Raw genomic sequence first — 25,428 nt, forward strand, 5'->3', positions numbered from 1 at the left:
CCCACAATCTTCCCAAAAGAACGCCACAGTTACGTATTTCCACTTCACGCTCTCCAGCATCTCCTATATCTTCCAGACTTTTTCCATGGTCAGTGGTGTTCTGTTCCCTCATCACCCTGACATTCAAGTGCATGAAATCACAACTCAAAGGAAGCTTACAGTTCACTGCTAGATTTTGGGAGCAATGTTCTTTTGAAGTATTCTTAAGACAAGCGTTCAGCAGGAAAGGAGTAGAGAGCTATATCTCACAAAGTTTCAGATTTTCAAATGACATGTAAACTTAACATTTCGTATTACTGCTCAAATAGCAGCAGAATCTTAAACATGCAGAAACTTTCAAACAGCATGTGGATAGGGAACCTGCAATAGAGAAAATAAGTGCCATGAGAAAAGAAGGTATTTATACATTAAACGTAATGAAAGAATAATAAATATCCATCCATCCAGAATTGAACTTGCTTTAAAACATATTAAAGAATCAGAAAGCCTATCAGACCTTTGTCAATGTTTCTGCACAAACTTAAAAGCCTTGAATATGCCCTGGGGCAAGAGTCAGACCACTCCATTAAAAGCACCATTAGGATTAGAGTTGCTATTGATGTAGGTGGTGTCACTGAGGACACAAGTACAATTCTGGACATTAGATCCACAGAAGATCTGTGAAATGCGATGTCTAATCTTGTGAAAACTAAAATAAACAGAAGTCACAGAAAGGGTACGTTACAACAGTTTCTTTATAGTGATGATAAAGGTCTTGGATTGGACAGGGTAAGCCTAATTAGAAACACTTCGAAAACCTCTGGGAAGCTGCCCACTGTGCGGAGGGACTGAGCAGCAGGAACAAGAAACCTGGTTACACAGTTAAAAAGTTTTTGTCAACGTATATTTCAAACCAATTACAATATCATGTATACATGGGACTCCTATGTGCATAATATTATGCCTTTAACTATTACTCCAAGGACATCACTGGATTATGCACCTTCTGTTTTCCTTTTTTTAATTTTACAGCTGGGAACACTAAAATACTAAAAGCTGAGATGAGAAACTTTCTACATTTTACCACCATTAACAGTTTCCAATGAGACACCATTCTGCAAATATCTGCTTAAAGTCTAAGTACAGTAGAAAAAAAATTCAAGCGTTATATACATGTATGTCTATCATAAATATAGTTTGAACATTAAAGCTATTCAAACAAATAGCAACATGGAATAAATTATATTTTTAAAGAAAAAAAAATTAGTCTCTTAGAGGGGGAGGGGTCTGGATGACCAGCAGAAAACAGAAGCTCTGTTACTGTACAGCACTATGTAGCATGGTACCAAGTCTTGCAAGAAATAAATGTTTTAACCTTTCGTTATTTAAGGTACCAAAACAGACACAATATAATTCTAGCTTTTAAATAACTATGTGTTTAACACTATCCTTTCAATAGGCAGTCTCATATACTAATGCTTTAATATCACTTTCTGTAATTTTGTTACCAGCTTCTTTATTTTTAGAAAGTCTTCTGCACATTTCCTGTGACTTTCACAGTGAATAAAAGCAAAGCAAACTTTAAATTCAGTCCATAACAGAACAGATGATACTGACTCAGACAGAAACCTCATCACCTCACTTGGTGACATAGCAAAGGAGATTGTTACAGTAACAGTCCCTAAAGTCCACATGGACAAAACCCAATAAGAACACACTTACACAGCTCTACGCTGTGCTTCTTGGATTTAAAAATTAATAGATTGCATTGTCCAACCAGACAGGATCATAAATGCAGTCTGAAAAATAAATAGTTAAGAAACCATTAAATTACAGCATAAGGAAAGCTCACTTTAACTCTAACTGAATAAGGAAGAACATACACAGCTGGTTCATTTATTCATCTTGCATATTCCATCTAAACATCGCTACGATTTTTATGGAAAGGCACACAGATAAGAACAGGAGTGCTTTCTCACATGGATGGTTTGTTACCAGCACGGTGGTAGCTTCAACATAAACCTCTGAACAAAAGCAGCAGTAACTTACATCTGGAGGCTGAGCTAATGCTCTGCTCCTACAGTTAAAGTGCTGGCTTTGTCTTCCAGCAGCTTATTTTCTCCTAACAGTTGGGTCGTCTGCTCCCTTTCAGCTGAGAAGCTAGCAGTCTTCCACTATAAGACAAGACAGGGACTAGCTGTCGTTCATCTGATCCATGATGCATGTTTTAGGAATACTATCCAAACACAACAGCAGCAATTTATTTTCAGATTTCCCCAAAATCAGTACAGGGGCTGACAACTTAAGGCAAAAATATATGTATAATGTAGCTTTGCTTTTACAAGTTTGAGACTGCACCCATATTTGTTTTTTTGTAAAAGAATGAACGAATGCACTATCAAATAATACGAGCAAAGTGAACATTCAACATCTGGAGAAGAGATAAGGCAGACCCCAGTAACATTTTCACAATACGGTTATCTAAAAGACCCCCACCCACAGACACACATGCATTTAAGACAAAGCCTTTGGAGGGGAGGGAACACACCATCTTATCCCCACCATTCATCTTCTATGAGTCCTGCATCTAAACTGTTTTTAGTATCTAGATTAAAAGGTTCCTGTAAAGCAGGAGTGGAAATAGAAAGCCTACTGAGATGCTAAAAAGTTATTTTAACATTAAATGATCCATTTTTAAACTGTGTGCAGAAGTTAGTTTCAACTACTGAGAGCACACAGTAAATAAAAAAGCTACGCAACTCATCTGAGTACAGGATACATCTCCCCCACTCGCAGGTGTGGGAATCTTGGCATCTATTAAATTGTTAATTAGTTTCCAGAAACATTTTTTCCAATTAAAAAGAAATCATTTAATACTTATCCATCTGGGCATCAAATACTTTCAACAGAGCATTTGAACTGGTGAGCTAAAAAAGAAACGATCCCAATCCACATAGCACCACCTCCCAAACCACTAGCAGCCAGCACACCATGCAAGAAGCACCTCACAAAAAGGGGCATCATACATTAATTCCACCGATTTCTGTTAGCATCACTTCCTTCAAGCTCTGAAGGATTAAATCTGATCACTGGTCCAAATTTGTGTTTCAAGAAACTGAAAGGATTTAAGACAAAGTCAAACTGAAAGATGCATTTCAGCACCAGATTTCACTGCCCTGTGACAGTCTGTCACTACCTTAGAAAGATCAACATGCAGACTGGTTTACAGACAGAGGGCAGAAACATAAGACATCATTTATCCACTTGTTTTCCCAAACAATATAATGGACATTCAGGAATTTACGTACCTAATGTTACTAACAATTACTCAGAGAAAAATATATTAATTGCCTTCAAAATAAAGATGGTGCTGCTCTTCCCCTCAGTGAACTCATATATTCAAACTCAGACAGCATCTCTCTGCTTGTTTGAAGACAAACTAACTAAAAAACATGTAACAAACTTAATGCATTTGTATTTTGCTCCTGTCAGTAATGTCACTTTTGTTATAAAACACACAGCTTAGATTTAGAGCCTTACAGATGAAACATATGGATACCAAATATGAAGCCAGCAGTCCACATTCAATGAAGAAACAGATGGGTACCCATCTGCCAAAATGCCTGGTGAAATACCTCAGGTTACACAGAGGTAACAGCGCAACATTAGCTGATACTTGACCATTTGAAGTTACTTATTTTTAAGCCACTCCTCAGAAGCATTACAAATATGACACCAATCAATTTAGTACATGGGTATTATTACAGAAGCATTACTTCTATACGAGTTGCAATTATGCTCTTTCTGACCAACGATACCATCTTCATTACAGTACAGTAGGATCTGAAATACATTTTCAGCTTTTCAAGTTAACAGTTTCATAATTTATGTGGCAGATGTGCAAGGCAAACTGCACAGAAAGAGATAAGCCAAGAAAAACATCCTGATGGCCACATATGAATTACGACTTGTGGGAGGAAGGAACTATAAAGCTATTTCCTGTGCCTTACAACTTCTAATCACAAAAGACTACCAAGTAAACAAGATAACCCAAAATCCACCACACACACTTTCAAAAAGAACAGTGACTTTAAGAATTAAATTGAAGCCTGTTAGAGAACTCAGAAGATCTCTCACTTACGGAATCCACCACTGCACACTGCTGAAGTCTTCCTTTTCAAAGCTTCCCCCCTCTCAAAAGTTACCCAATTGCAGCTTGCTACATTCTTAATGTTTTTATAATTGCTATGCTACAGCTGAAGTAGTTTTTACAGATGTTGGGAACATGAGGTGACTAATTACATGGTAGTTTTAAAGCATATCTGTGCAAGGAACGAACGCTTCCCCCCCAAGGTGATTTAAGACTGATTTCATCTCTCCTACTGCAGATTCCCTGCAGTATGTAAGTATTAATCCTTTCATAGTCTTACATAAAACCATCCCTTGTGGTTTACACCAACAGATACATGGCTGCTTTAAATATCTTAATTTGTCAACAATTATAGTGTGGCAACATGTGGTGGTAAATAATTTCTCAAACTCATTGAGGATTTTGTCATGTTAATACTATTGACTGTGGTTTTGTACCACCTTTATATAAGGTATTTCTTCACCTAAAGCCCAGGCCTATTTCTTTACTTCCCCATTCTTTATGGGATGTTTTGGTTCCAAACACCCACTCTAACATTCTTCAGTTAGCATCCTCTAATCTTCAATGATTAGACTATCTTCACTTCAAATACACATTTCTGCAGTTCCATTTTTAAAGGCTTACTAAGTGTTGTAATTTTGCTTATTATACTTTGTTCAAAAAACCTGCTTTAAAAGGTGACTTACCAAAATAAATGGTATACTCCAGCAAGTAGAATGAATCAAAATACTTCCTTTTAACTTACATTGTAAGAACACCACAATAGTATTTCCATTGTTCTTCAGTATTACTTTTTAGGTCACATTTTTTAGTTCAAATTTTAGTTGAAATTAAGAGTACAATTACACCTAAACCATTCTTGTGACAAATCCGATTATCTCAAGCATGAAAACCAATTTCACAAACAAGTGGAAAAAAAGCTGCCTTTCAGGCAACATTTGACACTTGGTGGGATAGTTACATGCTAAAAGAGCAACGCTGGTTTTGATTCAGACAGAAGGGCAACACTGTTACTGCCCTTTGCAAGTTTTCAGTCTCCTTGCACTCATGTGAGCATACATCTGGCTTATCAGATTGAAGTCACTGCTTCGTAGCTCCTATTCCTGTGGATTTAATTGCTTTCAAAGTTCAATACACCATGTTTAAACAATAGCAGCCATATAGTCAAGAACAAGGTGGAATTACAAAACTTGGATAACCTTTTGCAACTAACAGAACTGAAGAGATTTCCATATGTACGCTATCATCACATGACTAGATTTATTTTTGCTCAGTCCTCAGACTTACTTTGCTACTCTGCTCCTTACCCCTCAGATTTTTTCTTCTGTAACAAACAAGCTGCAAAAATTTTAAAAATATTTTTTAGAGTTAACTACATTTCTTTACAGAATTCAGTCAGACTGCACTTCCTCCTTCAAGACTCAGCAAGAGCCACTACATATTTTCCGTCAAGTGCTGCATCTTTAATTTTTCCATATCTGTAATCCAATCAGGTAACATGACTTACACTGAAAACAAATGTTTAACCAAGTAGGACAAAGAACAAGAGAAATCTAATTACAAACACACTTTCCGTAGAGTGCTTTTTATATGAATAAAATACCAGCACAAAAAAGTTAATCCCAATAAACACTGCTAGACAATTATAACAGAAAACTGAAATTTAAATACATTATTTTGGGAGAGGGAGACTGAAACACTCTTCACCATAGCTTACACCCTCCAACCAACTGTTTTATTTGTACTTTGTTGCATTCATATAACTTCAAGAGTAACTTTCCCTGGAAATAAAAGCTCCTTTCAGGTGTTTATAACATGTTGCATAAGCCACCTTCTGAATAAGGTATCTAGTGCTCCCTCCTTCTTTGTATGCACCAATTCCAAGATACCATATTCAAGCCCACAGCTCAAGTATTTTAAGTGTGTACAGAAACCTTCAACAGATAAAGGGACTCACAAATACTCCCAGCCAGTGAGCTTTCAGGATTGAGGCACAATACTTCAATGTTGAGAGAGAAGTATTTACCAGAAGAATGAGGTCTTACCCTTCTTTCAAAACAAGAATTAAATGGGTAAAAGTTTTCAGAGGACAAGCAACTTGTAGTTACTCTCAACACGAGGCAACAGTAAGCTTTGAAGCTGTGTAACTTCAACCCACCTGTGTACCTCAGATGTCCTATTTTTGACCATTAAAAATTTTTAGAGCAACCTTGGATGGAGGAGGAAGATAGGGAGGGAAATAGAAAAAAGAAACCAAAAAACCAAGCTCGCAGTAAAAAGAATACTCTACCAGTAGCTATGACACTCCAAACCCTCCAGAATGTTGTGTAATGACCTCTGTACTTAAGACATGCCTCCTGCTCCCAAAACAAACCTTAAGTTTTCAGAGTGTCATAAGAGCTGTGCCATTAGCGCTTTAATATGATCCCCAAAGATACCACTCCTTTGACAAGCCTCTAAAGCTTCTGCAATTCTGCGCTCTAACTGTTCGCTCACTAGTCATGTGAAATGTGTTCACCAAAAAACTTCGTACTAGGGTTTTCTGACACCATGAAGAGAATGTAACAGTTTTAAGTTTACAGTAATGCAACAACTGTTCAAGGAAACCTCCTGATGCTATACATGCTTGAAGTATATTAGCTGAATAGTTACAGATAAGATATTTTACTCCGAAAAGCTGGAACACTGCCTGGTAGTTACTACACGTATGAATGGCGCAGACCTATTCAGTGTTACTAATTACACTGAATTCTAAATAATCCTTTCCTTACTCAAAGAATTGGTTCAAATATTTGTCAACTGACAGAGTATTTGGTGTGGACAGAAGAATGCACATGTAATAATACAGACTTCAATATTGCCAAAAAACACACACCTCCAACATTAGTGGACCATGTTTAATGATCCTTGTAGTTTCAGCTATCCCTTCATTGAAAGCTGAGTACCATTAAAACATTGCCCTAATTCCAAATTTATTACAAATTAAGCATTACTCTAAACACATGCTAGCTGTTCCACTAGGGAGGGATGATTAAAGTTTAAACAATGCAGGCACTGAAGCTTTTAACACGCAAACTGATCATTCTCTGCTACTATATAATCACCTTGGCACTGCGACATCCCATGCACCCCCGGACTTTGCAATATCAATCATCTTCTGCAACCATTTTGAGAGGAATAAACCGTAGTATAGACAACTCCTCTAAGCCAACAGTAAACACCTGTTATAAGCTGTTTTCTGATCAGATCCCCAGGCAAGGTACACGTAAGGTTACCAGATCTGTCTGAAGTCCCGCTCTGAAAGCGCACTACCCTTGTTTCCTACAGCCTGTCCGAGGGCTCTAATTCCTGCCACCTCCTCTCCCTGCCCCTTCAGGCTCAAGGCAACCAGTCAGACAACAGCATCCCAACTGCACATAAACCATACATGTCAAACACACCCAACTTTTACAACACAAGTTGCACTCTATCCCTAACGCCCAGACTAGTTTTGAAGGGCGTGCAGTTTCCTTCTACCTTCAACTACAGAGCTATGACTCTGTACAGCTCCACATTTCATCTGTGGTGTAGCAAAGTATTAACATCATGTTACCTAAGAAAGCCTGAGACGTGTATCTCATCAACAACAGAATCTAGAAGTATGGTCCAAGTAGGTGAAGCAAGTAAACAAGAAAACCTTCAACTGCTGTTTTAATACAGCCTTGTATCCTGGAAAATGTCTTAAGACTGAGGCAGAAGCTGCACTGCACTTTTCAGAGTAGGAGAAAGGAAGAGGAAGCAACAGTTTACACAAAGTTATCAAATTGCAGGCTCATAACCAGTTGTTCCTCTTCATTTATTCAAGTGTCTTTCAGTGGAATTGCTATGCAGGAGGTATTCAGTAGGAGAGAGACAGACACTTGAGACTACTACCTTCATCTTTGTTCTTCTGAAGTGAACCATGTTATCATTTACTGATCTTATTTCTAAACACACTGGAATTAATTCTATAGTTGCTGTTGTTTGCAAAACTCCACAATGTCAACATCAGATTTCAGGCCTTTTATTTCCTGAAAACTATTAAAATAAAATTAGAAAATGAATACTGATGTCACTACAGAAAAGCTGATCAGCTTCTCTTCTCAAAATCGGTTCCTTACAGTCTGCTTGGTTACTATTTGAAGCTGAAAACAAGAACTATTCCACTATTCTATGCAGTGCTACAATACCTGCTACACTCAATAGCTCTAATGCACCTGCAGTGTTTCCTTTCATATCCAATACTGAAATCCAATCCAGAAAAGACTATTACATCTGTCAGACAAAGACAGTGTCTTCCTTAAATTAAGTAAGACTACATGGAGTATGGATGCAAGAACCTTATTTCTGGACTCCACTATACACAGCCATAAGAGTAACACAATCAAGGCCCTTTAAACTTGTGTTTTACTGTCTCCAAGAGTATCTCCGTTTTCCCAGGAAGGAAGCTATTAAAAAAACTAAGCCTCTCCCTGCACCTCACCTTGCTAACAAGTAAGAACAAGAAATTCAACATCTTACAAATTAAAGTGCAATTAAGACTTCACAGTCTCCCAGTGAGTACTTTGTACTTCTTTAGCATAAGCAGGGCCATGCAAGGGGAAACCCGTTCAGTATGGTAATCTCTGACAGTGTCAAAAGATGCCTATTATATGGTATAAAAAAGTAAAGACAAGTATGCAGTGATAATTCTGCAGAACAAGCTGTGAGCATCCAACAGTTTACAGCTATGGGCAAAGAATTCAGGGGGATTTCCTGCTACGCCTTCACCTTTTGCCAGTGCTCCTTCAGCATCTAGTGGCCCCAAAGGCGCTCTCTGACTTCTTGCTTCCAATTTGTTTTGAACTAGGTTGTATGCCTTTCACAAGTTGTTCTTCAAACTTGCTCAACTGTCTCATTTTTGTTTTTACATGAGAATGACCAGCAACTCTACACTTTGCATTTTCTTCAAACGGACATTGTAGCTTTCTGAAACCCATGTTTTTGCTTTGAATTATTTCCTTAACCCTCCTCTTCACCAATGATGTTTCTTTTTCATCACTGTCTTTGAGAAGCAGTAACATTTTCATTATGAGCCACCAATATAGCATTTTCTCTATCTCAACATCACCTGCAAGGATTCCACCTTCAGCATGCCCTTGAAAGCTTCTTTTAAAAAAAAAAATCCTAATTTTTATGTAAGCAACCTTTTTGAAAAATGCCCCCCAAAACATTTTTTCTTTATGCTTCTGTTACTCACAAAAGGACTTTTAATCCAAGTGCTTTATGTTCACTATTACAGAGTGGCTCTGAAAGTAATATCCTGAATTGGAATCAATGCACGGCTCAGGATCAAGTCAAGGCTTACCACTTCTGTCTTTTTCACTAGCTCATTGGTGAATCAGTCACTGATCATCTAAATGTGTACTGTTCTCAGCATAAGATGCTGATGCAATGTGTATCTAACCTACATAGGATACATGAAGTCACCCACTGCTGTCACATTTCCTGCCCACATCGCCTTTCCGCAATCCACAGGGGGTGGGAGGATATCAAGCAACACAGTTCTCTTCCTGTTCTTGCTCTGCCCTCACGCCTTTAGTCCTGAATTTTCAGTTCATTGGGACTGACTGATGGACACAGTTTGCTTGTTAATTTGGTCTGAAAAAGTCTTCTTCAGCATACTGCTCATCCGTTCAGCCATGCCTGTGTTATTTTGTGCTTGGCCTATAATGGAGTCCTGCTAACCACACTGTTTTAAAATGGGACACTGACAGAACAGATTTATCCGAAGTTTTCTGAAAGAAAAATATTTCAGGTTCCACCTTATTCTTCAGTTTTCTAAAATCTGTCTTAAACCAAGACAGATATGCTTTGTAAAAGATGTACATCTCATCCAATAGACCTATAAGAACTATTTTTCCCTTCACCAACTAGAGGAGGCCTTCCTCCCACTAAATTAGTTGGCATCTCCTGATCAAATTAATATAGTATAATCATAATAAAGTTATGTTGACAACCAGTTCTGACAATCAGCCATTTCCCCACTATTTAGTCTATAAAATCTTATTACATGAGATAAGTACACCATATATAATCAAAAACACATCAAAATAGTTCAACTGATACAAGAATTATAGATGAGGCTCATGGCACATGAAACACTATAGAAGGGCTGCACAATGCAATTTGTGTCACTCATGGTATTTCCACTGGCAGAAATAGTAAAATGGCTTTTTCCCCCAAAAACTGAGTGTTAGAAAATACAGGGCTGCCGTACCTTCTCCGTCCATTTTCATTTTATATATTCTAGCTGATCTTCATTTTAGTATTCTGTAAAGAACTCTTACGGTTGCAGAGAGCTGAGCCAGAACCAGAGAACGGCTGAGGCTGGGAGGGAGCTCTTGTGACCTCCTAGCCCACCCACCCTGCTCAAGCAGGCTCAGCAGGAGCAGGTTCCCCAAGACTGTGTCTAGACAGGTTCTGAATATCACCAAGGATGGAGCCCCCACAGCATTTCTGGGCAACCTGCTCCCGTGTTTGACCACCCTCACAGTAAAAAAAAAAAAAAAGAGTTTTCTTCTGTCCAGATGTAATTTGATGTGTTTTAATTTGTGCCCACTACCCCTTGCCCTGTCAAGTTTTATTACTATTTACTGTCTTCTAGGACTATTACTGGAATATGATGTTTTAGTTTTGTTTGCCATGAACAAGTCTTTGATTTTAGGTGGTTCTTTAGAAAGACAAAACTGAAGTTTCTCACTAAACCATGCCAGAATAATTACTACATGGAAAAGGAAAAAAGTGCATGAGGAAAGCAAACATCACTGTTCCAAGAACACATTGGGAAAAAATACTTGCACAGGATTTAAATCAATTCAAATACAGTTCCTAGGAATGGCACAATTACTTAGTTTTCAGCTTATTATACTGCAGCCAGTAAATTAACCAAAAGAATTGTTTTAAAACAAGTCTAATCTTTTCCTACTTCAGATTGTTCACCCTTTAATAACCCTGAATTACTATGTTTTTCCTGCTACAAGCATCTGTAAGAATAAAAAGCAGTCACCGTTATCCTAAACAGACTAAATTAGCTTCATACCTATTTTCTTCTGTCATTCAATTTTCTATGAAGGCAGGTCACAACCTAGAAATCCTTCTACTACCGTATTAAGCAGTTGGACAAAGTAACTTTGGCTAACAGTTAAAGGCAGAGTGTCCTTCTACAGCTATTCACAGCAGAGTATCCAAAAATGGGCACAAGCAGTAAGAACACACCATTCACAATAAGTGAAGGTATGATATTAACACTCATTATTTCATTAAAATGTTCAGATTAGTATCTCACATTAAATAAAAAGCGTAGCTTGGCAAACTAAAACCCCACAAGTTCACAAACGTCCACAAAGCAACCGTTCTTTTGTGGATTGAGTCTGGCAAATTACATACAAATTAACTTTCAAAATGCCAAGCCATGTTTATCTGTGGAGGATAATGATGTTTCCTCTCCTTTCATAGGTATCATTTGTTAAACTGGTTCCTCCAGGAGATCAAGTAACTCTCATGTCCTAAAAAGGTAACAAGAGCTGTTTCATTTGCCTCAGAGTCCCAGTTTCTAGTTCCTGTCCACATACAGATAATTTCAAATTACACTGTGTATTTACAACAAACCAATTTCACTATGGTTCAATACAGGAACTATTTATTTATTTACTCACTAATGGGAAGATTACTGGATTTTTATGATCTAATGTCTGCAGCTACAGAAGTAAGTTACAGTTACCATATAATTAACAAAAACCTGACACTGGCAGTTTAAAGGCTAAGAGACTCCACTTTCCAATTAGAAGTCTATTAGCAGTAAGTTTTCAAGCTGTCTCAAGAAATGCAATCATCTGTTTGGTAGCAAGAAGAGAAACCACTGTGATAGAAGTTAACTCATTTAGACAATAAACACCTTTGAACAGAGGGTTTCTTTTTCCCTGCACCTCTCTTTGCATGATCATATGGAAGAATAGTTAAAATAATTAAATAATCATCAAAACAAGAAATAAAAAATGACAGCAATCATTAAAGTATCAGCTGTATTTGCAGATGTAAGTTACCAAGAATATAATTTATTTTTCAGAAGATGCATCCACCCACTGCAACTCCAATAAAATTATCTAAGGTTATCAAAAGCCTTTTTCTTCTCTCTACATTCAAAACGGACTTAGAGAAACCTTCAACCGAATAGTCTCACAGAACACAAAACACACACCTCCCAAGAATCACATAGGGATGTATGTTTACTAAATATAAAGTTATGTCTTGAGAGGGAACACTGAACAGTCTGTAATGTACATTAGGATGCTTCTAAACAGCTTGACAGGACAGGGAGAGCAACCAACAAGAAAAACATTTATTGTTATGAGTCAGAATGGAGCAGAGAAAAAAAACAAACATACTCCCTAACTCCCAATAGGTCTCATTATTATTACAACAGATTAAAAAAAAAAATGCAGGTCAGTCTCATTAAACAAGCTGAATATACACTAATATTTCTAATTTTATCCCAAATGAACCAGTTAATATCTATTAAGCATGCAGTCAAAATTTAACTGGTTAGAATAGGGCACACTATTTGGATGAGGGGAGGGAAGAGTACAACAGCTTTGAGGTAGTTTCCTTAAAATACACATATACACACTAAACTATACTGATTGTCACGAGTTTCATTTTTAGTGGCAAATCAAACACATCCAAAGAGATTTAATCTATTTAAAAGAACAGTCTACAGAGAATACCACTCTCACCACTCTGTAATAACTGAAATACCACCAGTATTTCTAATTAGCTGCACTTTTAAATTGAATTGAAAGCATCTCTCATATGAAGATCTGTTGGATCCTGAGATCACTTCCAGCCTGAATCATTTAAAGTAGCACCACATGAGACACACAGTTGTCTATTTCAATCTATATCCTTTCTCCCAGATTTGGGACCTGAGAGTGGAATCAGAAATATTGATGCATATCCCCCAACACAACAGTGATACAAACATAGAAAGGTTAGCTCAGGAGCTTGAAGCAGTGATACACAAAATAGAATAGCAACCTTAAGAATTTTAAACTTAGGACTTAAATTTGTGATCTTTTAGAGCAGTTTTGCAGCTAACCAACCACTAACAGTACAGTTTCAAATAATAAATAAAGTTAGGTAAAAATGTATCATCATCAACAAAGGGTCCCAGCCTATCTTCCTGTCCTTTCACCTACCAACATACATGCTTGTGGTGCCATAAGCAGCTGCTTATGCAGCATGCTGCTAATCAGTTATGAACCCTAAAAGCTTGAGGTTTTTTTTAGCTATATCAGCAAGATAGCACATGCAAATACTGAACTACACGGCAGCAGCATAAGGAAGGCAAAGACAGTGAATGGCCAGGTATAAAAGTGAGACATTCTCTTTTAGTGGAAGAATAATCTTAGAGCTCCTCAACCTGCTTGTGAAACCATATGCTAAGGGTGTGCTTCAACCACAAAACTTGTACCTTGCTGTCCTTTGCCCCCAGCCACTTATTCTTACCCACATCCTTTCTTTATGCCAGTACAAATATTTGTGTGACCATGGAGTTAACTATACCAGGGAACTGATCCAGTGGAGAATTAAATTGGCAAAACCAACTGGTTAGTCTGAGAGAGAGACTCTCTCATCAAGCAGAAGTATGCCAGCGCCAGCAAAAGGGAGAGAGGAGACGTGTGCAGTCTGTGGCAGACGGAAGGCTGTGAAACCTCTTTTACCATCAGCCTACACTTACTCTGACTGTGAAACTACGTCAGATTTCATGGCTTAGGCTATGTTTTCATACTTATGATAGTGCTGATGGCATTTGAGACTTCAGGGCAACTACAAGGGGAGACTCAGCCATGTGTTCCTGCATCCTCTGCTTACACCAGCTTTAACCTTCTCTCTCACCTTCCCTCCCCTCCCATCTCAACACAGCTTCCTCACATGTGCGACACAAACACTTGTGCAGTTGTATGGCAAATGAGTCTAGGGAACTAATCTAACTTAAAAACAAATAACCTACAAAGTCCTTTTGGGAGAGAGACAAAGGAAGAGAGAGAGCTTCCAATTGGATCTGTTCCTCTATCCAGTTCACTGCACAGCAACCCAAACCACCATACTTACACAGGACACAACACAGGAATAAATAAGTAATGAATACTTTTTCTAACACTGTTATTGAAAAAAATACTCAGAGAACCACAGCCTACACAGCCTTCTGGAAAGAAGTGGACTACCAACTTATAACAATTTTACATGACCTTATCTTAACAGACACTTTTACCTTAAAAAATAAAGTGCACCCCAGTTAGATCTTATTTTTCAGAGAGGCAGCATAGAGGGACTGTTCTGTCATGAAAGAATCATACTCTCCTACACAATTGCTCTTTCTAAAGAGACTACCGAGCATCCTTAAAAGAAAGTTTTAACTATACTACAGCTGTTTATTCCAAGTGGAATAGGTCAATAAAGTTCATGCTCCAACCTGAAAGATGACAGCAGCTGTCAATCTTTGTCTCTAACTGGGCCCATATTTGACCTATGTCAATAAGATCCAGCACACTACAAGGAGCTGGAAAAAGACCAATCGCAAAACTGAATACTTCATTCACTTGGTACACTTGCTACTAATTTAGTTTTTCATTTTCTTGCCCTATATTAGTTTTGCCTAATGAATAAAAAAATTTGAGATAAGTATTTAAACAAAGTCTGTAAAACAGTCAACTTTAAACAGACATTTATGCTATTGTACATCTTTTAGTAAAAAAAGCAATTAAAGGGAGTAGCTGTCCTACTTTTTCCAAAACCAAGGAGTCTCAATTTTCCCCCTCTTTTTAAAATCCTGTCTTAAAGTTTCACATCAGGCACATGCAAGCAAAGTATTTGAAACATACTTGAAGCAACAGGTCGTGCTCTGCATGTTGAAGATGAGTTTCCCAGCTTCAAATGGGACTTCTTGTATTATGACTTGTGGACAAGCTGTATCCCAAACTTCAGAATAAACCAAGGAGAGAAATTCCAAAAGTTCCAAAATGAAGCATACAACTCTTAAGATCAACACATTTTTGTGTTCTAAACCTACCAAACTACAAGACAATGCTTCACTCATTCTCCAACATCTCGTCTTTCTGTTTTTACGAAAGCTTATCATTTTAACTTAAATACAGAAATTCATTTAAAACTTGAAATGAATGGAGGCAGATATGAGATACAAGAATCAGATTAGAATTTCAAGATTGCATTTTAGGACCACTGCAATGTTTAGAGTTGCACCTTGAAATAGGCAAGCCCGAGGAGAGAAAGCAGTAGCGTGTTCCACCTTTGCACAATGCTTTGGAAGTAATTATACCTTGCACATGAAATAATTAGGCAAATCAGCTAATATTTTATAATACACTAGCTGGCAACACAACCAAGAGGAATTAGCACAGAACTGCATTAAGCACCTTGATCCTTTTGACCACAGTTGGACACAGTGATGTAGGTAAGGCTCTTATCTTTGACCAGCTTCATTTACCTCCCAACCCGTAGCCTAGACTTATTTCTGGCAAGGCAATGCAAAGTTACATTTTAAAAATACTTCAAGGACATAGAAGTTGTCACACATACACACATCATTTAGATTCCCTGATAATATGTAAGGCCAACACCTTAGCTAGCCTTATGCAAGGTAAGACAAACTCTTGTTAGCTTCCATAGGGTGTAAAATGGCAATAACACATTTGAAAGAGCACTAACAAAAGCACCACCTGAAGGCGTGTGTTGATGAAACTTGTGTGTTTGGTCACAACTACCTTATGCTAACTCTTAATATATACTTCAGCTTGTGATATTTGCCTACTTTTGATTACTCCACTAGTTGAATATTCAAAGAGGAGAATGACATATCTACGCCCATGAGATAACAGAGCATAATACTTTCAAAGATGCTTACCACCAATACTAAATTACATGGCCCAAAAACTATAACCATTTTTAGTCCTTACTAAAACCAGCAACTTTTTGCAAGTTTTTAAAGGAAGGAGGAAAGCCCTAAGAAATAAGTGCTGTGACAAGTGCTTGGCAGACACAGACACACACTGCTGCAGAGCCAAATGATAGGTTCAAATACAGTCTTCCTTTGCTTCCCAAAACTATTTCTTCTCTCTCTCACTCTCTGGTAACCAGGCAGAGGACAATTCCTTATAGGGCTGGAGATAATAACCATCACCTTGCTTGTAATAATGATACAAAATGCTGTTCTTAAAGCAGTTATCAGCAGGACATCTCTTAAGCAGCAATAGGAGGATAACTCATGCAGTGAGGGTTAACTGTCCTTTATATAAAACAATGGAAGCGTTCACTGCTCTGAAGATCTTGCTTATGCAAACGAAAATAAATCTTAAAGATAAAGAAAACTAAGTGATCCTGGAACTGGAGCAAGGGAGTTTACAGGAAGGTCAGCTAGCAATGGAGTAGTGTTAGACAGTTATTTACCCTTTCACTGGATGTATCATATGATGGATCATTTGCCATAATACCTGCTATTACTAAACCAGCAAACAGCACTTCATTACAGAAGAGCTCAATAGTCTGGGTGGACAAATCCATGAACCACAAGAAAATTGCCTGTAAACAAGAACAATTACAGGCACATTAAAAAAAGAAAGTAGTTAGGCAAGAGGATTTAAAACCCCCAGCTGAGCAGACATAGGATCCTGCTTATATGTTGGTCAAACGTGAGCATACTACAGGCAATAAGCAACTGGAAGTTAATTGTAAGCCATGTAATTGTAGAGTAAATTACTGGTATGCATTTACCATATTAATAAGGATAATGCAGACATAGCATGAGCTAGCAGATAACAACATGAGACTGGAAGTCAGCAAATCCAGAGTTTTAACTGTTATCAACTCACTGTGACTTGGTTTACTTGACACAATTATCTTTTTAGTTTTCCTCATCTGTGAAGTGGGGGTAATCCAGAAACCTCTACTCCTCAACTGAAGTGCGAGGTCTAATTTACGTCCGATGCTTTAGGCTACAACAGCTAGGAACTGCAATGGCAATTGAAGCAGTAATTCACTCTACCAATAATTTACCCTTCTCTTTATAGCTTGTATAATTAGAAGTATGAAAGAAAACATGCTCTTTATCAACTAAAAGAACTTCTCCCCTACCTAGTTGTATTGGAGCTGATGACAGCAGCTCCTTTAATCCTTCCTTTTCCACTAACACTAAAAATCCTTCCTCCTTGCATAGATGTAACATCAGAACAAATAATAGAGGACCCTAGTGCCTAACTTTACAAATAAATTCTCAAGTGTTATAAATGCTTCCAGCATTCAGTATCTATACAAACATTAAAATCAGTTCTAAACAAGACAATTTGCTCTCCATTTAAAAACAGCTTAAAATATTACATACTCGGGCAATTCCTCAAGCTTGCAAAACGTATGAAAACATAGCTCTAACACTTCAACTCCCACTCTACAACATGAGCGAGTGTAAATACATTCCTGCTGGGTCACTAGAAAGGTGTGGCTAAGAGCAGTACTAGCAAAGCAGTTAGGACACAGCTAGGTGGAACTGAACTGAACTGGAAAGGGGATGGAAAAAACAGGAGGATGGCAACTGTCATATTCCTAATACTGGCAAGGAATTCACAGGCTCTCTCCTCTTCTTTTTAAGTATACATCCAAGAAGCTCAAAGGCTCAGTGGACAACTATCTCGTCCACCTTAACTACTTCAAATGAACATCTGGATTATACTGTCCTTACTACATACAGATCTGCCACATTCACCAAATTTTTAATTAGACTGTTCCTTACCCTTTGATGTGTGGAAGGTGCTTAAAATGAGCTCTCTCACATTCTGGTCATGCATGTAGAAGATGACAAAAAGCTAAGAATGGTAATGAAACTTTAAAGAAAGTGGCTGTAAAGTCTCACCACATTATGACACAGGCAGCAATCTAATCTCAATGGGTCCAAAGGTTTTCCATCCTGCTTACTGCATGTCCTACATGTCCATGACAGAAACTAGTTAGCAAAAACATCAAGGTACAATGACATCTTATATTAAGAGAGGAATTATTGCCATGAGGAGCCCAAGTAGCCTTGCTAAGTATATATGCACAAGTGTTGTCTTCTGCTTTAAGCAGAAGAACCTTGTCCTAGGTTAACAACATACAGGAACATTCCAGGAAAATAAGAATCAGCAGATTCTGCTTCAAGAAAAGAGAATTCAACGAAGCTAGAGAGAGATGTGATGGCCTGGCTTTTGAACTTGGCCACAAGGCCAAGCTAATACCTTCCTGCTTCTGCCAAGCTAAAATTTGTTTTAACAGGGTTTCTTTATATTCCTTGTTTTCTTTCAAAAAAGACATGGGGTTTTCTTTGTAGAACTCCCCTAGAAATTTCACAGGGAACACAAACACAGCATATACTTGCCTAGTAAGATTAAAAAAGGAAGTTACCAAGTTGCATAATACTCTAGATTTCCATAGCCACGACTCCAGAACTGTGTCTCAGGGACTACAATACCTTTTGCCAGTTCTGTTATCAAACAGTAGGGAGATACTTGGTTGGGGCCTTTGATGGTTTGCTTATCAAAGTACAGATGCACCTATACCAATGAAAATATGACATTTCTCATATAAGCTGCTTCTACACAGTACTGGCCAGCCTGCAGATCCTTAGTCTCATGCAGCTCACAAGCAGTTCAAATGCAACGCTTACCCTCAAGTTTCATCACAACTATGGGGCTGTTTCGGAGCAGGCATGGGGTAACCTGAACCCCTTGCTAAGGGAGCCACAGAACATCCGGGACTACTGTCACCAGGCCATCCAGAGACAAAGCTGCAAAACCCATCATGCAGCGGAGCAGTGGGATAGCTGGTGACCAGCATACTTCCCACCTGTCAAATGTTCTTAGAGCTCACACTCCCACCAGCTATCTAAAGTATGCGATGTATGCCTCTGCACTCTGTCACATTAAGATGTCGGTATGCAGCTCGTTAGGTCAGAAAAATTGGCCACCTCTTGAATACAATGCTTAGGCTACATATTTCTACCACAGACCTAACCTAAGTCTATGACAAAACAGAATCAAGTCTACTACATCACTTCAGGAGTGACTCAGAACTGCCACCTGACTCACGAACTTTGCATCAAGCACCACCCTGGACTTGAGCCATCAGAAACCTCTGCCATTTAAACTGAGTTCACTGTTATAGAGCAAACAAGTTGGGCACAGAGGGCTGCATTTATACAGTTTACTCTCCAATTCAGTTTTGACCTACTGGGGAAAAAGAACCCATACAAGTGAACATCTAGAAGAAAGTGAAAAGCTACCTTCTGAAGTTAATTTATTCACATAATAAAATAATGTGAAATAGAATTTATTCCAGAAGAAATAAGAAAATTTAGACCTACACCTTCTAAACTACAAGCTAACCAGAAACCCAACAGAAAGTCAATATAATTCCACACATTTGAAGAACTCTCACACACATTGCAGTACCTGGGAAGAAACTGGAAGGTGAAAGAAGTTTGACATTTATTTAGAAACTGCAAGAATAAAGCTTAGGACAAGCAAATTTTACTAGGGACAGACAGGCTTTATTAGTTATTTGGTTTAAACCCTAAACTTATTAACAATGCCCAGTTAGAAACAAGATATTACTGTTTAATTGTAACTAATCAAGGCACTTAAAATTTAAGTGGGAGGGAGAGGAAGAAGTTATATTAGCAACTAAGAACAATGAGGTTAACAAAAGGGAGAACAAGACACAAATTATCTTGTCACATCTTAGAATAGTCTAAATCTAATACTCTATCACATAGTCTTCCTAAATTTCATACATAATAGGACCACCATTCAGTATCAAAAATAACTGTCTTATGCACAAAAGGATGTAGATCCATACTTTTGAGTTTCTAGAGAATGCTACAATACAAATAATAGGCAATTCTAGTGTGAAGAGAACTACAAAGCAAAATTGACATAATGCACTTGATTGCTCAATTTCTATCACACTGAAGAAAACATAAATACCATATACTTCAATAATACTAAATACAAACTCGAATTTTTACTGTGTATTTTGTAGTTGTTAACTTATTTTTTGGTTCTAAAACTTCGAAGAATTTTAATAGGTTACCGTTTTTACTTAGTTTTTTTGTCGTTAAAGTAGCCTGCAGACACTAAAAAAAATAATTAGTAGTAGCTTAACTATGTATCATCGCTTACTGAACTTTCACATGCTGAAAAATCTGGAAATCGTTTAATACAAGTCCTCCACCTTGAAATATCTCTGACCTAACCAAGCTCTCAGCCACCTGAAGCCCAAATAAGGATAAAAAACCAGATGAGTAAGTTGAAATTCTAAGATGATAAGTATCAGCTGAATATAGAACCAAGATGTAGAGCTAACAACCACTACAAAGCTATCAAAGTTTGAACCAGCAAAATTTCAAGCTATTTGCACATTTTCAAAACCCCATATGATCATATTCCTTTTTTAAGGAAAGAAAGATATTTTCTTGTTAAAGGTCAGTATGTTCCTGCTGCAGCATCAGCAGTTATTTATGAGGCAGATAGTATCGTTTAGCCTCTTCCGCAGAGAATTTTGTAAGTCACAGCATTAAGACAGAAGACATTATGACAAATCTGCACCACACACAATGGGACTATTGATTTTGATGTTTCTAAATACTATTTACTCTGCAGGCTCCACTTTCCTCCCACCCCACCCCCTTTTTTTTTTTAAATACACAACCTGCTTTATTTGGATAATGTTATTCCCAGAAACTGAAGTTTATTCAAAAATCATTTTTGCTTATTTGTCATGTCCACTTCTTGCACCTGGTTTGGAAATCGAATGTCTTTTCCAAACCAGATTTTGATGTACTGTTTGTCTTAACTTATGAAATAACCTTAAAAGTAAACATTTTAAAAACAGTGACACTGTTATAATGCTATAGCAATCATTAATCCTACACAAATAAAAGTACACAAGGAAAACTCAGAAAAACTTGATTTCCCTGAAAGTGTCCTTTTAGGTCCTGGAACTCAAGACAAGCCTATTTGGGTTGTCCTACCATATACTTCATCTGTCACATTACTAAAACGACTTTCGCAAGGGCTGACTTTACATGCAAGGAGCTAGTTTAGTTGTTTAGTAAAAACTAAACAACCCCCTCAGGAGAAGACTTATTCACAGTGGGTTTTAAATGTCAGCTGTTTCTTGGCCTAGAAAAGTCTCAGTCTGGTATACAGCTCCATAAGCAAAACAGTTGATTATCATGAAAAAGTTGCCATTTCTCTTCAGTTTGCTGTCTTTAAGCCCATATATAAAGCAGGCCAGTTTAAGAACTGTTTGGAGAAACAGAAGTAAAAAAATCTTCCAAATGGAACCTCAATTTTGAAAGACTTGCCCTTTGACTTCTAAGGCTAGACACAACTATTAGTTCACGTGATCTCATTTGGTATATACTAATCTACAGACCTTCAGCCAGTTATTCCTCTAAGCAGTCCACAACTCATGGAAAAGTGCCCCAAGTTTGCCCCTAAAGATTTATTATTTACAGAAGCAAAACATAGTCTTTGTTAAGTTCTCCACCATATCAAATTTTTCTCATGCCAGAAATGAAGGAGTGGCTGAGAAATGTAACAATAACATCACGTTCTCAAAGCTGCAACACTGTGATCACGATAACTGAGGCCGCAGCCAAGTTTGCAGTGGGAGAAGGTTCTAGTCAAGGAAATAAACTTGCAAAATATCTGAGATATTTAAATGTTTAAGGGGTGGGATAGAGCATTTCGCTCCTCTACCATGCTCCACCTCTGAAAGGCCCAGGGGTGGTGAGTCAATGGCAATTCCAGTAGGGACCTGTCCTTAGGGAGGAGGAAAACGCTTAGAGAGCATGTGGTGACTTTGGAAGCACTCTGAAAATTTACTGCTGTACAGGTGGTTCTTCGCTCCCCTCCTTCTTTGAGTCCCCTCCCCTTTCTTCCTAAGGGGCCTAGGGGCTATAGCAGGAACCAATCCAGCAGAAACAGATTTTAAGGGCTCGTGTACCAAAATGGGCACACCCTCCCGGGGACCCTGGCAGAGAAGGGGGTACCCAAAGAAGCAGCGCAGCTCGCCAAGAGCTAGAACGGCCCAGATGAGCCCAAGAGGGGCGGGAAAGCAACCAGCCATAATGGAAAGGCCACAGACTACCTGGAAAGCAGCCCCTGCCTGTCGGAGGGGCCAAAGCCGCGCCGGGAGGACGGGCAGGGGGCCACACCGGCAGTCACTCGGGGAGCAGGGACGGAGGCGGGGAGGGGGAGCGGGGAAGGGGATCCGCTGAGCACGGAGTGGGAGTGAGGAGTGAGGCAGCCACCTCAGCAGGGGGAGGGGCAGCGGCCATGTTGTGAGGGGGACGGGGGGAGCACGAGCGCGGCTGAGGGGCCACGACCGAGCAGCCCCTGGCCCCCCGCCCCGCCCGCCCGCGCCCCGCCGTACTTACGCCTTGTCCACCAGCTCCCGCACTTTCCACATATTGAGCATGGCGCCGACCGCTTGGAGACCTCCCCGGCCTCGCTGCCCTCCGCCGCCGGCCCCAGGAGGCCCCGCTCGCCGCGCTCCGGGCAGCCGCCGCCGCGCCGCCGAGCCAGGCCCGCTCCGGCTCGCCGCCGCCTCCGCCAAGCAAGGGACGCGGCACCGCTCCCGGAAATGGAGCGTCTCGCTGCCGCGCGGCCTGCTGGGAGATGTAGTCTTCCCGCCGGCGGGGCGGGGCGGGGAGGCCGGGCCGCCCCGCAAAGCCTGCTGGGAGCGGGGCGGTGGCCGGACGCGGAGCCTGCTGGGAATTTTAGTCTCCGGTGAAGAGCGCTGCCTCCGCACGCAAAGCCTGCTGGGAGTTGTAGTGCTGCGGATTTCCCTGAGGCGGAGGGCGGGCGGCGGACCGGGCCTCGCCTCGCCTCGCCTCGCCTCGCCTCGCCTCGCCGGGTCGCGTCGCGTCGTGAGGGCTCCGAAGACACTGTCACACAGCGGTGGAACCGAGGCTTTGTGCCCTCCTTTGTGTCTTTGGGGTGCCGGTACGGCCCGGCTTTGACCCGCCCTCACACCGCTGCAGCATCGAGCCTGTGGTGAACTTCTTGACCCAGCCGAGGGACAGGAGGGAGAGAGGTCTATGGAAATAGCTGATTAAAGCACAAAATACAGGTGTAAAACTCATGACTGACTAGAATATGGTTTTATACCCTGCTTTTATTGCGAGGAACTAATTTAAGAGTAGCATTCTGTCTTTATGACTGCCTGTTTGCTGATCGTGGTGTACGGACTGCTGTGAATTTTGGGTGGACTTTCCGGGTTCCTCCTGCAGGCCGAGACCGGGATTTCTGCGGGAAACGCAACACAGAAAAGCGGATGGAAGAGTGCAGCATGTGCGCTGAGGTAGCACAGTCCATCGGGGCACAGCACATGCAGGAGCCTTGTCTCCACTTCTCGGGAAAGACCAAGTCAATTGACAAAAAGCCAAGGAACAATCACATACATTAAAGCGGCCTCAGGAGAATATTAACTGTTTTAACATACTTGTCAACAAGCATTGCAAGACCATCTTCAAATACAGCCTATGCAGGGTATTGAACAGGAATCACAGCTCCCTGAGTATAATGAAGACAGTGAAGTGATGTTATAATCAGGGTTGTCAGTTTTATTACATATATTTACTTTTGTTCCCTATCAACTTGTTTTCAATGTGAGTTTTGAATGACCAATTGTGACGGGGGATTTTCTTCTCAAGAGAAATGAAAGTCTGTTGGCTATTTCTTTGCAAGTCACAGGACATGAACAGAGTACCTAGGTATTACAGTTAGTCAATAATATATTCTTGATATATATTTCTTGTTTGTGTGCTTGTGTCATAAATGAACATACTTTGCCTAAAGACAATATATGTCTGCAAACTTTTACCCAAAGGCAACATATATCTGTAAACTTTCTGCCTTTTAATTGTTTAGTCAGAGCAAGCAAAAAAAGGCATGAGAAAGACCAGTTGCAACTGCACTTACTGATCAAATAACAGTCACCTCTTTTAAAAGTTGGTCGTTCTCTGAACCATTCAGGAAAGCTAAACAGCTGATCACCTGCCCATTTTCTGACATCCCATTATGTCTTTTTACATAGCTACTTTCATGGCTTCTGTCTCCTGAACATCTCAGTGAAATCTATTTGAAGATAAGAATGTCCTGAACAGATCATCAAAGCCAGCATCCTCTCAGTAACAGTAGTATTAGATTTTCATGTAAAGAATGTAAGAACTGGTGAATGTGGATGAATCAATCCCCAGGTACATCTTTCTCATTTTCAGTTTTCTGTGGCTTAGGGACTTGGTTTTTGAGTATTGGTACTAAAGGTTTCTGCTTAGGAGCATTGGATGGACTTTTGTTTTATGAATTTAACTGATTGCTTTTTGAATCCTTTTAGATTAGCTTACACAACACCTTGTGGCAATGAATTCTGTGTTATAACTGTTGTGTGAAAAAATAGTTCCTTTTGTATGTTTTAAATCGTCTGCTTAATAGTATTACTAGTTCATGTATTATGAGAATTAATATATAACAATTTCCTATTGCTCTTTTCCTTGTCAGTTGCAAATTTAGAAATCTGTAGATTTCTTACTGCACTGTTTTCTTCACTGTGCCTAAGACTTGCAGTATACTTAGTTTGTCCTTGTTCAGAAGTTGTGCCATACCTTTTCAGTTCTACTATATCATTTTGAATGGGAAGAAGGGGAAGAACCAGCACTGCATGCAGTAGTGAAGGCACTCAGTTCCCTTCATAAGAGTTCTTAACACGGTTTGCCTTTTTGAATGCTACTGAACACTGAGATGATATTTTAATCTGCAGCACAACATCTATGGTGACTGTTTGTGGTTGGTGTTTAACTGAACTCAGCAGCAGTTTTGCTGTCCCCACAAATGTGGGGCACATTGCCATGTGCCTTTCCATCATGGACTGGGAGGAAGGAGATCTTTAATTTCATATTGTAACACCTGGCAAAGCAAGCTGGGTGAGGACTCCTGCTCTTTGATATCTGCCCCTCATTTTTTTCTGAGGAGAAGACATTTATAATCTCTGTTTAAAGAAGAAATAAAGTATTACAATTGGAGCTTGCAGAAACACAGATTTTCTGATTTGCTAGAAATGTTGTTATTTTTAAATTTGGCTTCAGTCCACATTGGATCAAAATGAAATTTCTAAATACAAGTTCCCCAGAT

The 25,428-nt window shown here is 39.3% G+C and overlaps 1 protein-coding gene across 2 annotated transcripts in view; it reads right to left on the minus strand.

Annotated features, from left to right (window-relative positions):
- CLINT1 (clathrin interactor 1) overlaps window positions 1-22,862 on the minus strand; it is a 53,759-nt gene extending 30,897 nt beyond the window's left edge. Inside the window, exon 1 of one of the 2 annotated variants that reach the window (XM_072872090.1) lies at window positions 22,674-22,862. In XM_072872090.1, coding sequence (XP_072728191.1) covers window positions 22,674-22,714 — 41 coding nt within the window. In that variant the 5' untranslated portion in view covers window positions 22,715-22,862. The remainder of the gene's footprint in view (window positions 1-22,673) is intronic. The other variant, XM_072872089.1, reaches the window with a different exon arrangement.
- Between the last annotated feature and the right edge of the window lie 2,566 nt (window positions 22,863-25,428).

The sequence above is a fragment of the Ciconia boyciana genome, chromosome 9 (genome assembly GCF_034638445.1).
Source record: "Ciconia boyciana chromosome 9, ASM3463844v1, whole genome shotgun sequence".
Classification (NCBI taxonomy): domain Eukaryota; kingdom Metazoa; phylum Chordata; class Aves; order Ciconiiformes; family Ciconiidae; genus Ciconia; species Ciconia boyciana.